At 40.7% G+C, this 17,070-nt stretch overlaps 2 protein-coding genes across 2 annotated transcripts; both read left to right on the top strand.

The window, feature by feature from the left end:
* Positions 1 to 42: 42 nt before the first annotated feature.
* On the top strand, positions 43 to 7,373 carry LOC119017666 (low choriolytic enzyme-like). Its single transcript, XM_037094529.1, has 10 exons — positions 43 to 168; positions 585 to 615; positions 706 to 771; positions 1,084 to 1,236; positions 1,436 to 1,553; positions 2,569 to 2,747; positions 3,106 to 3,187; positions 3,528 to 3,652; positions 6,594 to 6,662; positions 7,124 to 7,373. Exons 1-9 carry the CDS (start codon positions 106 to 108, stop codon positions 6,647 to 6,649), a joined length of 873 nt encoding a protein of 290 aa, XP_036950424.1. The 5' UTR covers positions 43 to 105; the 3' UTR covers positions 6,650 to 6,662; positions 7,124 to 7,373.
* Positions 7,374 to 8,308: 935 nt separating this feature from the next.
* LOC119017661 (low choriolytic enzyme-like) lies at positions 8,309 to 13,806 on the top strand. Its single transcript, XM_037094522.1, has 11 exons — positions 8,309 to 8,389; positions 8,476 to 8,544; positions 8,671 to 8,758; positions 9,019 to 9,022; positions 9,127 to 9,201; positions 9,312 to 9,467; positions 9,844 to 9,964; positions 10,061 to 10,239; positions 13,195 to 13,276; positions 13,381 to 13,505; positions 13,687 to 13,806. Coding segments are annotated over exons 1-11 (966 nt in total). The 5' UTR covers positions 8,309 to 8,324; the 3' UTR covers positions 13,689 to 13,806.
* Positions 13,807 to 17,070: the final 3,264 nt, after the last annotated feature.

The raw sequence follows: 17,070 nt of genomic DNA, 5'->3' as shown, positions 1-17,070 counted from the left end.
GCCTTGTATGCCATATTAGGATGAAAGTTCGGTGACATTCTCACCTATATTAGTTCAAACACTTCCCCAACATTTCCTTGTTCTGCTGCAGTCCCACAGTCAGCCATGATCCTGCAGGCTGCCGTGCTCAGTGTCCTCCTCTGCTCAGTCTACAGTTTTACTGTACAGGTATGTATCAGCAGATACTTTGCATTAATATGGACAGACAGATGCTTCATCATCAACCAAGCCTGATCATTTGGTAAATTGCAAAAAGCTTGATGTGATGTTGTCTTTCATGCTATGCTTTGTAATTTAAAATTGCATTCAGATTTAATTCTATGAATTAATGTAGCTTTTTTTCTACCTTTAAAAAAATGGTGATTTTATTTTGGAAAAACAAATGCCAGTTTTCCACCATGCCTACCACCTCTAGGACTTGCAATTCCCACAGGATTCTAAAATGTATTTAAAATCTCTGCTAGAGCTAAACTGTTTATGGAAACTTCATATAAAAGAAGACATTCACATATTTCATACAACTGTTACTGTTGCTCTGTATTCATTCAACTGTCTTTTTTTTTACTCTATACTTTTTGTGTCAGGCTTCTTTGGAAAAGAGTAAGGAGTACTCTGGTAAGACATGCATACTTTCAAACAGTAATATTCTGTAACTATATAGTCTTACATAGTGCAACTGACACATGCAACTCTTTTACTCTACAGGAAACACCATTGAGGATGATGATTACAGTGTGTCAACATTGCTAGAGAAGGCCAATAGGAATGTTGGTATGTTCATCTTAACTGCAACTACTTTACAACTGTTCATTTCCTTTGATGGTACGTTACAGTATACAGGTACAGAGAGCAAGAAAAACATAACCTTTAAATATAGAAATCTTGCCTAAACATTACAATACTAGATACTGCCGTTGTTGCTGTCCATACCGTTAAGTCTACAGCAAAAAAGAAACCTCATTCCAAACAGAGACAGAGACATCTGGGAAGATGTGACCTGCCCTCATGACAAGAGTGGAATAGAAAAATAAATGTTGCACAATGAAAAATAACATTTTTAACAATCCTTATTTCATTCTGCAGGTAAAAACTTTGATGAGCCTCTAGTGATGTTTGGAGACATCGCAATGCCAACAGGTCTGCAGAATGCTGATCCCTGTACACAGCGTGGATGCCTGTGGCCTAAAGCCACTGATGGCAATGTCTATGTACCCTACCGCATCTCCAACCAGTACTGTAAGTTTCAACAAACAGTCCCTTTTTGTAGACAGGACTTAATGTTGTCTCAGTGGTGTGTACGGGGGGGGTTTATATAATTCATGATTCAGCAATATCACATGCACACTTAACAGTGGCACTAACTACTGACTAGCAGTAGTAGTTAGAAAATAACGATGACAGGAACAGAATCCTCTAAAAGATTTTTCTTGTCAAGCCCAAAGAGAGAGAGATACCATCATCCGAGGTCTGCGGTCATTTGCTGCATCCACCTGTATCCGCTTCACCCCCTTGAATCGCCAGAGGGACTTTGTGGACATCCAGTCTCGCTCAGGGTATGGACCACTCAATGTACATCCCGCATACACATGCATGAATGCAATCTGTGATTGACCCTGTTAATACTGACGGGTGTGTCTCAGGTAAAGAGAAGCCAAGGCCCTACTGATTGGTAGTTTAATTTAATCCCAGTAGAGAAAATATGCAAAATAATTTCAAATAAGGACTAAACTATCACCATTTCAGATCCATATTGGCCATGATGGACAAATAGCAAAATCTTTTTAACTTACTTTCCTTCCCAGGCACATTACAAAAGTCATACATTATCTCATCTTATTCAGAGAAAAAGTATAATAGTTGAAGAAGAAATTTTTAAAAACTATTGAGAATTATTTCAAGATTATATAAAGCACTGCAACACAATGTTATTAATACGGATTTGACCTGGGATTAAACACAGTAATTTTTCCTCCAGTCCTGATGCATTAATATAGATGATGTCGGCATTATGTTGGAGGAGTTGTGGCCATCAAATACATGATGGGCCTGTGAAAACTGACCCAAATGATTCTGCCGATGCTCCAGGAAATCAAATTGTGAAAAAAGAAAGAAAATGTATTCATTAAAAATAATACTTTCAACCGCCGAGAAAAACATCATCATAATCCTATGTTGCAGCCATAGCCCCCAAACATAAAACACTGGGGTAACACATTTTACAGTTTCATAAAATTCATGTTGAATGGGTGGGAATTACCAAGTAATGTATTTAAACCGGTTAAAAAGTGTACTTAATTTAGCAATCTGCTGAGGTGAAGTTATACAGAAACTAGTTTAAAGTTTCCTGGAGATGTATTAAAGGCATTTCTAGCTATTTATTTGCTATGCATTGGTTATAAATCCTCCAGGGCCGAATATTATCATCGTATAATAAAAGGGGTTTTCAAACATTTGGATGTAGTTATTGTGGTAATCTGGGGGTAATTTCAATTAAATTTTAATATGTTAGCTAAAATACTGCTGAAAATGGACAATAAAACATTTTCAACATGTACTGTTTTCTTACAGGTGTTATTCATATGTCGGGCGTCGTGGTAATGCCCAGATAGTGTCTTTAAGTCGCCAAGGCTGTGTTTTCGAGCAGATTATCCAGCATGAGCTGCTCCATGCCCTGGGCTTCGACCATGAACAGACCCGGTCTGACAGGGACCAGCATGTTCGCATCCTGCTGCAGAATGTGATACCTGGTGGGTTCCTTTATAGACAATACTGACCAACAATTTGAAAAGCATTCCATTTTGCAAAATACAGATGCAGCTTTATAAAAGTTATGACTACAATTAGGGTAATTGACCTTAATCACTTTAAGGAACACAAGTGAAAACTGTGATGTACACATAAATGAATAAAATCCTCACTTGACTTAACTTTATCATATCATTTCAGCAGGTATAGTAGCTTGGATTGTTAATTATCAGAAGTTGAGACAGACGCAGTTTTTTGCAGATACATTCACTGGTGTCACATAGTGCGCTTCTTGGCTATTTTGATCTGCAAACTGCGATAAAACAAACAATAATTGATTGAGCTATATGTGCCCTGCAGGAATGGAGTTCAATTTCCGGAAGATCCAAACAAGGAATCTTGGCACTCCCTATGACTACAACTCTGTCATGCACTATGGAAGGTAGCATCTCGATGGACTAATTTACCTTAGACCTCCAATTAGAATTCGAAAGATGGGTGATTTTTTGTGTGCCATTCCCAACTCATCCAGTACTAATGCTATCTGATGGCAGCAAACCTACATCAGTATTTGATAAGTTGGGAAACCCAAGACATTAGCATCACTTGCTACTAATTAATGTAAATGAATGTAATATATAGTATATACTGTATGTGTAATGCGGCCCTGCATGAATGACTTCTTGTGTTATCTTGCTGAATGTGATCAGGGCAGTTTAGAAAAGAGTACATGCAGGGATGCGATTTTTGCTGTTCAATAATACTTAGTGTTTTCATTGTAGGTATGCCTTCTCAAGGAACAGGCAGCCAACCATCATTCCCACCCCTAACAGCAATGTAGCCATTGGCCGGGCCACCCAGATGAGTGCTACTGACATCCTACGGGTGAACCGCCTATATAGCTGCAGTATGTATTTTTTAACTGAGGGTATCACAATTTCAATTTTAAATCGAAATCAACCGAAATTAAGTCACAATCCCGAACATCGAATTAAAAAAATGGAATCGTCGATACTGGCACACCCCATGTCACATCCGGTCGGCTTGCCTCGAGGAATGCAATAGGTGTTTAAGTGCGGCGAGTCAACCTCCTCTAACTTAGCGACTAGCTAAGCCAGTAGCTATTAGCTACAGCCAGCCAAACGATAGCATGGTGTTACACCATTCCTGTTCAGCTCCGGACCGTGGTCGGGAAGCACAGGGGAGATGATTTCCTCCAGGGCCAAAGTTTGTCTTAACCTTCAGGGTAAACCCAATTTCACGTGTTAAGCTGTCGCCCTCGCCTGGTCGCCCTCGCCTTTATTCACAGCCGAACTGCAGACTATATTGTACATTTTATTGCTGTCGCTACGACTGCTACTCCTTTCGCTTCTCCTTTCATTCACTAGTATTGCTCCATCACTCTCGCTTGCCCACTCACACCTCATGCACAACCCTATTTCTGAAAGGGGCCACGCCACTCTTACAACAATGGCAACTGCAGAGATGCAACCCCATTAGGAGCATGTGGTTGCAGTGAAGGAAGGTGAGCATATCTACATGCTCAGGGCTGAGGCTTGCCCTCTTCTTTGAAGCAGTTTAACCTGTTGTGGATGTGGCCAGAATACACACCAGGGAATTTGCCAGCCTCGCCAGTGTTGGACAGCCTGTTGCATTTGCTTTCCACCATGTCTGCAGATTATTCTTCTGGGCAGGGGCTGTTCTCCAAAATACATCAAGACCTGTGGCATAGTTTGACAACAAATAATATTATTATTAATATTATTAAATTATGTGTACTGTCATATTGTGGAAATTGTTAAGGAATACCAAAATGAAAAATTATTTGTACTTACCGCCTTCTGTACAGCTTCATTTGACAGCTGTTCCTCAAATTGTTCTTCATCACTGGTGGTGGAGCCCCAGTCAATGAACAATGCGGTCATCTTGCCACTAAGTGCTGCTGGTGGGGGGTCCTTTGATATGCTGGATGCTCCATTTCCACTTGCAGTGGGCCTCACTTACTGTTTGGCAGCAAGTGCTGCCATGGTTTGTACTGTGGTTTTGATACTGAATGCTTAGTCAGCAGGCAAGAACTTAAGTTTTCGAAACTTGGGATCCAGAGCAGCAGCAAGTAGGGTGATGTCTGGAGATTCAGGTTTGAAATCCATTAAGTCTTTCCATCTTTCTGTGGCCAGTTCTGTCGCATGAGCCTGGAGTGACTTCACAGGTGACGACTCAGGATCTGGATTCTGTAGTTTCTTCTTAATTTTGTGCACAATATGTGGTAGTGAAGACAGTGTGACATATTGTTGTCCACTCATAAACACTGTCACTGAGTTAAAGGACTCAAAGGCCTGGTTCAAGTCCTCCATCAGGCTCCACTGGTCAGTCTTGAGATCCAGGTAGTGTTTCCCTCTCTGGGTCACTGCTGGGTCAGACAATGTAGCAGTCACTGGCCATCTCTGTTCTTGCAGCCTGGACAACATGGCATAGGTGCTGCTCCAGCATGTGCAGACATCTTACACCAGCATGTTCTCCTTGGTACCCATTTGCCTTTGCTTGACCCTAAACTTTGTGCATGCCAGTTCACTCTTCTTAAAGCGTTCAACAAGGCTTCTTGCAGCAGCTACACACTTGGAGATAGCCTGTTGGAGAGTTTTGCACAACCAAGTTTAGGGTGTGTCCTGCACATTTCTCCAATGCCCATCCATGCTTTTCATGCAAAATCTTCGCTGCTGCTACGACATTAGCACCATTGTCATGGACAACGGCCTTGATTTTCTCCAGTGAAATGCTGAATTTGGCAATTACCTCCTTAGTCCCTTCTGCAATAGTTGCAGCTGAGTGTCTTCCATTTTCCCATTCTTCAGATAGTGGCACGTCACCCCCCCCGTATACGCCTCTGTGGCAACGCTTGTCCAGATATCAGTTGTGAGTGCCACGCTGTCAGTCTCTTGCAGGGCTTTCTTCATCTTGTCTTTGATGTCTTCTTACTTTTTGTCAAACTGTTTTGTGAAGAAGGTTCTTGATGGAAGTTCATAATTGGGATGGAAAGTGGAAATCATCGCCTTAAAGCCGCCATCCCCGACCATGCTCAGCGGGCGCATGTCTGTGACCAGCATATTTAGAATGCTGTCTGCCAGTACAGCTGTTTGTGCAGGGGTGCAGGCTGATGCTTTTTGCAGAAACTTGTCCATGAGAGGCTGTGATGGTTTTAAAGAGGTGGAAATATTTTTACTTAATGGATATTTTGAAGGCTAAATCTTAATCCTACAATAAGCCTTAATGACCCAATATACTGCAAACTAAAATCAATAGCCATGTGGTATGGTTAATCTGTTAATAGCAGATCTACACGCTCACAACATGTCATATTGCACACTGCGAGCTTGTAGATAGGCTATTTTCAAATAGCTGAAATATAAATAGTGTTGAAGTGGTTACTGTATGTTTTGTAATGACAATATAAATCTACAAAGTAACTGGTAAGTTGTCAATTAATTGTAGTGGAGTAAAAGAGAGAGTCTATGTAACCATAAATGTCTGTTGTTGCAACATGATTTCCTACAGCAGTTGTAAATCAGTGAGTAACGGCCCCATGCTAGCTAGCTAACAGTTAACTGTTACTGCAGTTTTTTTCTAAGGGACATTACCACAATCTAACGTAACAAAGAAAGAAGGCCCTGGATTATTTACAGATTATCATAATATTATTATCAACAAGATGTCAATATACATTTTTTTAATATCATGGTTATTGTCATTACCGGTTATTGGCGACCTGTGTGTTCATGTACACTGTAGCAGTACCATAAAGAAACCGAGCAGTCTTTACAGGTTTTGCTTTCTTTCGGTATTCATTTCAGATTCAACTGTGTCCAGGCCTCACCTGAAACCTGTGCATGGAGACCGTGTCCTTTAAAACAAGAAAGCAAGTGGGTTTGGATGCTTTTTTTTTTTTTTTAAACTTGCTAGCCTACACAGTATCATGAATGTGATCTAAAGAAAGTATGATATTGGTTGAACTTGGTAGTATATTCTGTCTTCAGATTTACAAAATTTACAAATTTACATCACTTTACTTTTTCAGTAGCTTGTATTTGTTGATTCATCCCTATTCTCCTGTACGTTTATGTGAATGGACATTAATGTGCTCCATGTTTCCCGATGCAGCCAAACATCAACTTATCATAAATAGTATTAATTTTTAAATGAAGGCATTATGAAATAGCTTCCCTTTACTTAGTAACTATTGTGAGAATAGTCAGAATTCTGTGGAAAAAAGTCAGAACACACATTTTTCACTGTGTGTGTGGTTGTGTGCCTGTGTGTGAATGCACCCAAACATGTGCATATTCATTTAATATTCTGAACGTGTTTCCTCTTTTTTCAACAGGGGCTCAAGAGGTATAGAGGCAGATTGTTGCAAGTTTTTATCTTCAAGCCAAACCACAGAGGCACCCTGTGCTTAATGAGTATGCTTTCATGAAATTCAGAACATGATTATAATTGCTGTTATGCTGGGCTATTGAGAAATGAAAAGTGACATCATTACAAATGTACTCTTTCATATAACTGTACAATAACCGCTTGCAAACTTGATTGAATACTAATAATGAATAAAAATATACATCCAGATACCTCAACTTGAAGTCAGCCTGTTTCTGTTTGCAACAGCGTGTACATATTCTGACCTGTCAAAATATAGGTGATTGATATCACTGGTCAAAAGTCCCACTTATCCCATCTGCTTAGATCAGGCTTTTGTGTGCAATGGGAATGTGTTAACTCTGCATTATATCCAGGTCAGTTGACCCTGCAGTAGACTGGGTTTTTATCACCTCAGCTCACCTCTGCTTTAGCCTAAATGTAATGTAATGACCCATGCCTGACGGGCTGTCTTGCCTGTGGGAAGTGGGAATGGGATCAGTATGCGATTCTTAAAAACCCTGTGTAGACCCACTAATTCTGGTGGAAATGTGGTAGAAGCATCGCCCTGGCATTCACTATCACATCAGATTTGACCTTTATTTATTTGATTTTTTTCAGTCAAAAAAATGGTGATCATTTATTCTTGGAAAAACACCTATCTAAACCTGCATAGGTGATCAATATTCACACTTTCTGTTATTCTCACATGTTGGCCTTCATGTACAGGGCCAAGTGAAACTGCTTGATAAACATACACAGGTGATCAAATGTTGCACATACTGTATTTGATAAGCCTGTTATCTGACCTTGCTCTGAATACAGAGTCAGCATAGAGTCTCTCCCACCCCACCCACCCACACAAACGCACACACACACACACACACACTCACTCGCATGCTTGCTTCCCATGTTACTTCCCATGTTTATTTGTATTTTGTATTTTTTCTTAAATATTCTGACTATTCTCTGTTCTCACTAAGTGTAGGAAGGAAAAATATAGACAAAATATCAAACCCTGTTAAATATTAGGCTCTCGCAGTTGAGCTCATAGGACTTGTTGTTCCAATACACCAAGTCTTATTTGTTAAGACCTTGTATAACATTCCATAGCTTACATTAACGTGTGGTTACTCATTTTGTATATGACACTGACATAATGATAGAGGATGCAACTGCAACAAGTGTCCTTTTTCACAACCATAGTGGTATGGGGGTCTAACTGTATGTGCATGTGAGTATGTACATCACATGACTGATAAACCTGTGAGTTTTGCTGATTCTTTCTATTTCTGAGGTACTCTATATTTGGGCTTACAGACGCAGTGAAGCAGTTATAAAGGCTTGGAGTGACACGTCAGTCGTTCATTTCCACACAGAAGATCCAAGGTGAGTTCTGCTGTGAAAGTCTGCAGTAGAATGTGATGGAGAATTGTTCACTTTATTTCAATGGTTCAAGCCCCGTCTTTTTTATCTGGATGGAAGCTGTCGCTGATTTCGGTCTGCGTCCTGCAGGTCTGCTAGGATGGCTTGCACATCTGTTTTAAGGCTCTCCACTCTGGCTTTGCTGCTGCTGTCTGCCTGCTGTTGGGCTGACAGTGAGGTAGGATAACAGAGGAACAATTGAAGCTGACAGCACACTGTGATACCAGGCCATTTGTTGAGCTGCATCACAACACTTAGATGTTATAAATGCATGTTAAAGATTGGCTGCCTTTAACAGTTGTAATGTGAGAATGACAGTATTTGGCAGATACATTCTGTAACCCTTACAATGTCACTTACATTCATTTGGCTCTATCTATTTCTAATCTGTCTGTTTTTGTTTGTTTGTTTTACACCTAATCCACACTGCAACTCCAGACAGGTATATAATTTATTCTAATAATCAGACCAGTTGTATTGATTTGCACAGTATTGCGACAGGTGCATTGTTACACAAAGTGCAACTGTGTTGTTGTTGACATTAAGCAGAGAGCACTGCAGAGAGGGACTTGGGAGACCTTTCTGTCTCTGAACTTCTGGAGAGAGCCAACAGGAATCTGAGTGAGTGTCACCTTGTTTCTCATGGCAGTTAGTGATGGTGCAATTAATTTTTGTATCCTATTAGTCACAGTCTAACAGGATTTCAAGTTTGTCTAAATTATGTGTTTCAGTCCGTTCCGAAGAAGATCCCATCCTAACTGGTGGAGACATCGCCGTTAACAGTGAGGCAGAGAAAAATGCAGACCCTTGCACCAGCCGAGGCTGCAAGTGGGGGAAGTGGACTGATGGGAAGGTCTACATCCCATATTACATTGCCAGTCACTTCTGTAAGTGTCTCACACACGCCTTGGATTGAGACAGAGCAGAGATCTACCAGATGATACACCAGAAACAAATGCAAAAGAGCACATTTGTTGCTCAGTGTTAACAGTGACGTGTAGTTACCAGCAGTCCGGTCCTTGGTAGTCATAACATGGACAAAAAGAAGCAGTGGCCAGTTAGACGTAAATCTGAACAGAAAAGATTCATAAAACCTGTAAATCAGAAGCTAATAAGTCCATCATCCAATTTTCTGTTGTGATTATATAACCATCTTCTATATGATATGACCCCTACTTTCTCTAAGCATTATCAGAAAAGAAAAGCAGTCATACGTATATTAGAGCTATACAGCCTAAATGTTGTGTGGAACTGTCCTGCCAGCTTCCCGTGAGAAGGCTATCATCACCCGTGGACTGGAGTCCTTTTCCTCCTTCTCCTGCATCCGCTTCAGGCCCAGCAGAAGCAGTGACCGTGACTGGCTGAGCATTGAATCCAGGAATGGGTGAAAAAGCTGCTTACACTTACAACTTTTTTTGGTTTTAATTGAAAGCTTTTCTAAGTCTTAAGTGTCCTTTAACTCACCTCTGATCCTGTCCAGCTGCTACTCCTATGTTGGCCGTAGTGGTGGTAAACAGGTGGTGTCCCTGGCCCGCAGTGGATGCCTTTATCACGGCACCGTCCAGCATGAGCTGCTCCATGCTCTGGGATTCAACCATGAGCAGACCCGCTCTGACCGGGACAACCACATCAAAGTCCTGCTGCAGAATGTTGTGTCTGGTAATTGAGCTGTTTATTATTCAGATTGGCATGTTATACTTCTTTTCCACCAAAAACGCCTACTGACCCCATTCCCACCTCCAACAGGAAAGACAGCCTGTCAGTGATTTTTATCTTTAGCATCATCATAATTTGAACCATCTGGTCCAGTAACATTTGGAAAGTGTAGAAGAGCCTTGGTCGGTGATCCAGGTATTTTCAAAGCTGGGAGGTCGAGCTTTGTTGGCTTTAAAACACCACTGAGCAAATTTCATAGGACTGAACTTATTTTTCCTTATTTATGCACCACTACCAGATTTTGATAATGCACCATCACTTTGCACAGTGAGATTTAGGATGTTTACCTGGGTCTTGCATGTAGATCAAATCCGAGACGAGCGGAGGTGATGAAAACCCAGGTCTACTGCAGGGGTCAATTGGCCCGGGTGTAAATGCAAAGATTACACATTCCCTATGCATACGAAAGCCTGAATTCAGCTGGTTTAGGAGGGATATTTGACCAGTAGAAAAAAAAAGTATTAGAGAGGGGACCCAGTACACTACAGTGTATTCAAAAGGATTTGTTTGCTGGCCTTTTTTCTTGGCTTCTGTAAACAAAAACAAACAATTACCTATGGCTCATTGAGCATCATCATGACATCCACATTCCAATGAGTACAACTCTTTGGTTACCGGATACAAGCGGCTGAAATGAGTTTCCTCCGCAGGGTGGCGGGGTGCTCCCTTAGAGATAGGGTGAGGAGCTCTGTCACCCGGGAGGAGCTCGGAGTAGAGCCGTTGCTCCTCCACATCGAGAGGAGCCAGTTGAGGTGGCTCGGGCATCTGTTTCGGATGCCCCCGGGACGCCTTCCTCGGGAGGTGTTCCTGGCATGTCCCGCTGGGAGGAGACCCCGGGGAAGACCCAGGACACGCTGGAGCGACTATGTCGCCCAGCTGGCCTGGGAATGCCTTGGGATCCTCCCAGAAGAGCTGGAGGAAGTGTCCGGGTTGAGGGAAGTCTGGGGTCTGGGTGTCCCTTCTCAGACAGCTGCCCCCGCGACCCGGTACCGGATAAAGCGGAAGATGATGGATGGATGGATGGACAACTCTTTGGTTTATGACCAAATACCCCAATACTTTGGGTTCATTTAGTTTTTTGTTTTGATTTTTTCAGCAAATGTTTCAATGCTTACAGGCTAAACTAATAGTGAACATGGTATATAAAGTAGCTGTTAAACACTGATCGGTAAGGATTGTCATTGTGAGGTTGTTGTGTACAACTAGTCTCAGAGAGCCTCTTGGTCTTGTTTTTTTTTTTTTTTTTTTGACTGCAAGAATTTTATTTATGATGGAGTATTTTTACACTGTGATATGTGCTTCAACTTTGCTTGAGACAGATATCCATTCTGAGAGCAAACAAGAAGGAAAATTTGATGTGTGACATACTGTTAGAACGTGTTTACACAACCCTACTTCCAGGGGCAGAGTGGAGCACCAAAATTCACAGGGGAAATTCTGACCGCACTGGCCCACCACCGGCCCAACACCAGATGCAGATGCTGAAATATAACATCAAAATAAACTGATAAAACTATGTTGTATGACAGACCTGGATCAACAACATTTATAATAGTAGACACATACATAATTTAAAGTATCTGAAGTTAATGCCCTGGCATCTGTAACTATAGCTTACTTGGATGATGCCTAAGACCAAAATTTTCTTTTTCAATACAGGCCTAAACAGGCCATTCAACTGCTATTCACATCCGTACATTCATAATTTCCAGCACTGATTAGGAACATATGTTTTTGTATAAATCAAAGTAATAGCATTGTATACATTTGGAGAAAGGAACTATGGATAGTGCTAATGCAATACAACAAGCCATTCAACCACTGGAAAACCAGGAACTTTCAATAAATTTGTAAGGAGCTATAGATATTTAAGTGCAGTATAAAAAGAGCTTTGTGGGTAGATGGAAATTTACACTAATTAGTCATTACCATACACATTTGACTAGCTTGTGCTAGTTCTCGCCTAGCAAAAATATCAATGATTGAGCTCCACCAATTGTTTTTTGGTCAATTCACTTGCAGCACTCGTTGACACGAGAATAAATCTGTAATTTTCAAGCACTTTGATGCATCCGCCTCCATCATTCCCTTCTTCTTCATTCTGGCCTTTTTGGCCCCTCCTTCCACCTTTCTCTTCTTGCCTTCCATGAGTAAAACAACAAGCAACTACGCAAATCCTTCCACTGTTAAAATTCCTGTACTTTTCCTTGAACTTGCTCACTTTCTGTCTGACGTATGTCATTACCTTGTAGGGTCATGCCATTGGACTAGGGGCTGCTCATTTATCCCCCTACATTTCTGTAAATAGACTTGACCTGCCATCGGTTCATTGGATAAATGCAGAGTGATAGACTCTGGATGAATGCGTTTCCCATTCCCAGGAGGCTTTGCTCCATTCTACGTTAATTTAAGAACAAATTAAATTGCAGATTGTTTTTTTGTTTTGTTTTTTCATTTGTGACCAAGAAAGTTCTGTGATGCCTGAACAAGAAGAATGAAATTAATATAGGCTACACAAAAATCTGTAGATTAATGGGTAGACACATAAGATAACCATGACTGAGATATAGAGAGTGCGCAAGTGGTATAAATATTGGTTGGACTTGCATTTCATTCTCATATAGTATATCTGAGGAATTTTCGTGGAGAATTTAAACAAGGTAAATAATTTCGATGAACCCAAAGGCCGCCCCTGCCCACCTGGCTGAAAAAGTCAAAAGTAGACCACAGGGCAAAAACAGCTCTATCATCACAGGTCCAGGAATGCAGTATTTGTTGAATATAAAGCCATAAATGCCAAACCACAGAGCCCTGCAACCTTTCTCCTGCAGCTGAGAGTACTTTATGTCAAGAGCCAATGTTAAACCATGAAATGCTCACTTTATCCTGTGTTTTTAGGAATGGAGCACAACTTCAGAAAGATTGCCACCCTCAACCAGGGCACTCCTTATGATTACAACTCTGTCATGCAGTACCACAGGTGAGTGGCTTCTCTTCAGCTCTGCTGTGTATTGAGACAGATGTGTGGGTTGTGCGTGTACAATGTGCTGTGGTTCATTCTAACGTTTCTGTTTCCTGTTCTAGGTATGCCTTCTCTAAAAACAACCAGCCCACCATGGTCCCCATCCCTAACTCCAATGTGTCTTTTGGCAATGCTAAGGAGATGAGTCGCAATGACATTGCCAGGCTCAACACCCTCTACAAGTGCTGTGAGTGTCCACATGAGCACATTAGGAACATACTGTACACACACACACACACACACACACACACACACACACACACACACACACACACACACACACACACACACACACACACAGAGCACTCTTTTATTACACTTATTGTTTCTTTTTTCCTAATCCACCTTTGCTCACTTCACCATTACAGAGAAAGGCTGTTCAGATGTGCTGACAGACAGGTCAACAGGAGGACTGTCTGCCTTGCGCTCACTGAACAACAGGAGCTGCAGACCTAAACTGATCATACAATAAAGTTTCTTTGCTGAAACACAGCAGTCTCTTTTCATTCTTTCACCATACCCTGATTTGTTTTCTCCAAAGGTAACAAAAACTATTCCTTCAATAATTTATTTTTTCAAAACTACTAACTATTTGCTTTTCTAATATTATAATTAGTGGTGTCACGATTCTCCAAATCCCCGATTTGATTACTTTTTCGATTCTAAGGTCACGGTTCGATACGATTCTCGTTTTTACATTTTTTTTTAAAGCACAGGTTGCTATGACATTTTTAGACTAGACTTTATGCAATATAATATCTGACCTTTGTTCGCAATGTACCACACTACATTGTCAAATTTAAAACATTAAAGGAGAACTTCGGTCGATTTGATCATGCAGCTTCATTGCTCAAGCTACCCTTGGCTTGCCAGTACCAAAGACGCGAACACATTTGGTCCAACCATTACAGGGCTCCATGAACGGTGCGTTAGCATTTACAGATAACAGCATAGGGTCAGAACTTTACACTGTGTTTTAAGCTTCTTAACATGCTCCACATCTCACCCCAAAAGTCATGCAACATCAGCAGACACCTTACATGACAGCACTGTAGCGTGTATAACTCAAAAGAATAAAAAAGTAGTAGTACTGGCAAGTCAAGGGTAGCTTGAGCAATGAAGCTGCATGTTTAAATCGACCGAAGTTCTCCTTTAACATCATAATGTAACAATAAATTATCTTCAGTCAATTGGAAACTTATAACCTGCAAACAAAATGATAAAAAACTCACTGGAAATCCAAAATACTTCTATACCAGCAACTTCAGTGTGAAAGAGGAGGGGGTTTAAGTTCTGTTGATGGGTCTCCTGCATCTGCAGTTGCCATTGTTGTAAGAGTGGTGTGGCCCCTTTCAGGAAAAGGGCGGTCCCTGAGGTATGTGTGCTTAAGGTGCATAAGGTGTGCACTATTACTGGGCAGCTAACCTTCATGCCCTTTCATATTGGACATCTAACATCCCTGAACATGAGGCACCAGTATGGTTACTTATGGAACAACACTCTAGCTTGCCCAACTCACTGGCTGCCTTGGCATGTGCTCCGATGCCGATTAGCAAGCGCTACCATACAAATAATCCAATAATTGGGAACTCCCTCCAAATCTGGTCACAATTCAGAGTACATTTTGGACATAAGAAACCGTTTCAATCAAGTCCCATTCTTGCCAACCCCTTTTTTTCTCCCTCTCTCATAGATCCAGCATTTAAGCTGTGGAAAAGTAGAAGTCTCATATATGTAAAGGATTTTTTTTTTAACCCTTTAAGCCCCAAGCCAGTTTTCTAGGTTTAGGGGCTAGGGTTAGGGTGATTCATGAAGTTTGATGTTTACTTGTTTATTGGAGTAATGTTTGAGCTGTGTTTGGGTCATATAAACATGTTTTTTACACATTGTAGCCCAGCTTCCACTGTTTAATTTGATATAAAATATGACTATAGTCTTTCATAATTAGTACGGTAGTGGCTCTGTGGCTGTTCTGCATGTCTTAAGAGTTAGGGTTAAAAACCCCAAGGTCGCCCAAGATGGCCTTTTTATTTCGTTTGACTATCTAAAGGTGCGCTTCAACATTCCAAACACCCATTTCTTCAGATATCTGCAGATTCGAAATTACACTAAGACATGTTTTCCACCTTCCCTAGTAGCCAGAGAGGAAGATTGGATCCATGATTGTGTTAACAGGGATCCACAAACAAAAGGCTTTGTTTCATTTGTATATGATACAATCCAAAATGTAGCTGCTCCTGCCCTTCACCATATAAAGACCAAATGGGAGGAGGATCTTAATCTGCAGATACCAGGTGTGAACTGGCAACTGGCAGTAAGTCGAGTGAATGCATCATCTATCTGTATCAGACATGGTCTAATTCAGTTTAAGGTATTTCACAGGCTTCACCTCTCCTGGAGCAGACTGGCTAAACTATATGCCGATATAGATCCAAGGTGCGAAAGATGTCACCAGGTGGAAGCCACCCTTGGCCACATGTTTTGGTCGTGCCCAGTGCTGAGCTCCTTCTGGCTGTCTCTTTGATTGCATCTCCTATGTTTGTATGAAAAGGATTAGCCCCAAACCAATTATGGCTATAATTGGTGCCTCCCCGGAGGGGATCACTCTCTCAACAAATCAATCAACTATGGTTGTTTTTGTCACACTTCTTGCCAGGAAATTAATTCTTGTTATTTGGAAAAGCCCTAATACTAACACAAACTGGCAGTACCGTTACAATTACATTAAATATGGGCACTATATGAGCAAGAGCGAAGAGAACAACTTCCTGTCCAATATCTGCACTTCAGGTAGAAGTGGGAGAAATGCCACTGGAAATTAGAATTTGAAATGATGGGGATAATATTAGCATTGCAGTGGGTGGAGGATAGTAGTCAACACAAAGTAACAATAGCAACAGACAGTATCTCAACACTTACAAGTATTCAGTCAGGGAATTCATGCAGGCAAGATCTTTTACTGGAAATATCAAAAGAAATATACAGACTATACAATACAGATCTGGATGTCTCTTTCCTCTGGTTTCCTGCCCACGTAGGAGTTGAAGAAATGAAGAAGCAAATATATTGGCCAAACAAGTGCTAAAATCAAACACAATAAACATCGAAATGTCACTAAACAAGGAAGAAATCAAATCTATCATCTGTAAATGCATGTAAAAAATCTGGCATGAAAGTTGGGATAATAGGAACACAGGAAGACATCTTTACAGTGTACAACCACAAGTCAAAAATAGAGTAATATGGGGCAGGAATCAGAGGAAAGTGGAAGAGGAAGAACTTGACTCACAATAGGACACACAGGACTCAAAACCACACTCAGTAAAATAGAGAAACATCCAACAGGACTTTGTTCACAATGTACACAACCGGAAACAGTCCAACATGTATTGCTGGAGTGTAGTAAGTACAGGGAGGAACGACAGGAGGTGATCCAAATGCTGAAAAGTAAAGCTGGAATTGACTTCAGGAAATTTACTAGGGAGTACGTCACAAAAGGCATTGAGTGTTTTAATGAAATACCTAAACTCAGGAGAGGCTATAGGATATAGTAGTTAGCATCTTTTTATTTATAATAATAATAATAATAATAATAATAATAATAATAATAATAATAATAATAATAATTATTATTATTATTATTATTATTATTATTATTATTATTATTATTATTATTATTATTATTGTTATTATGTTTTTTGTAGGTTTTATCATTATTCTCTAGTTCTGACCATCTCATATCCCCCACTCCA

Source organism: Acanthopagrus latus, chromosome 4 (assembly GCF_904848185.1).
Source record: "Acanthopagrus latus isolate v.2019 chromosome 4, fAcaLat1.1, whole genome shotgun sequence".
NCBI lineage: Eukaryota > Metazoa > Chordata > Actinopteri > Spariformes > Sparidae > Acanthopagrus > Acanthopagrus latus.
The sequence above is the reverse complement of the archived record's forward strand: the minus strand, read 5'-3'. Positions and strand labels throughout refer to the sequence as shown.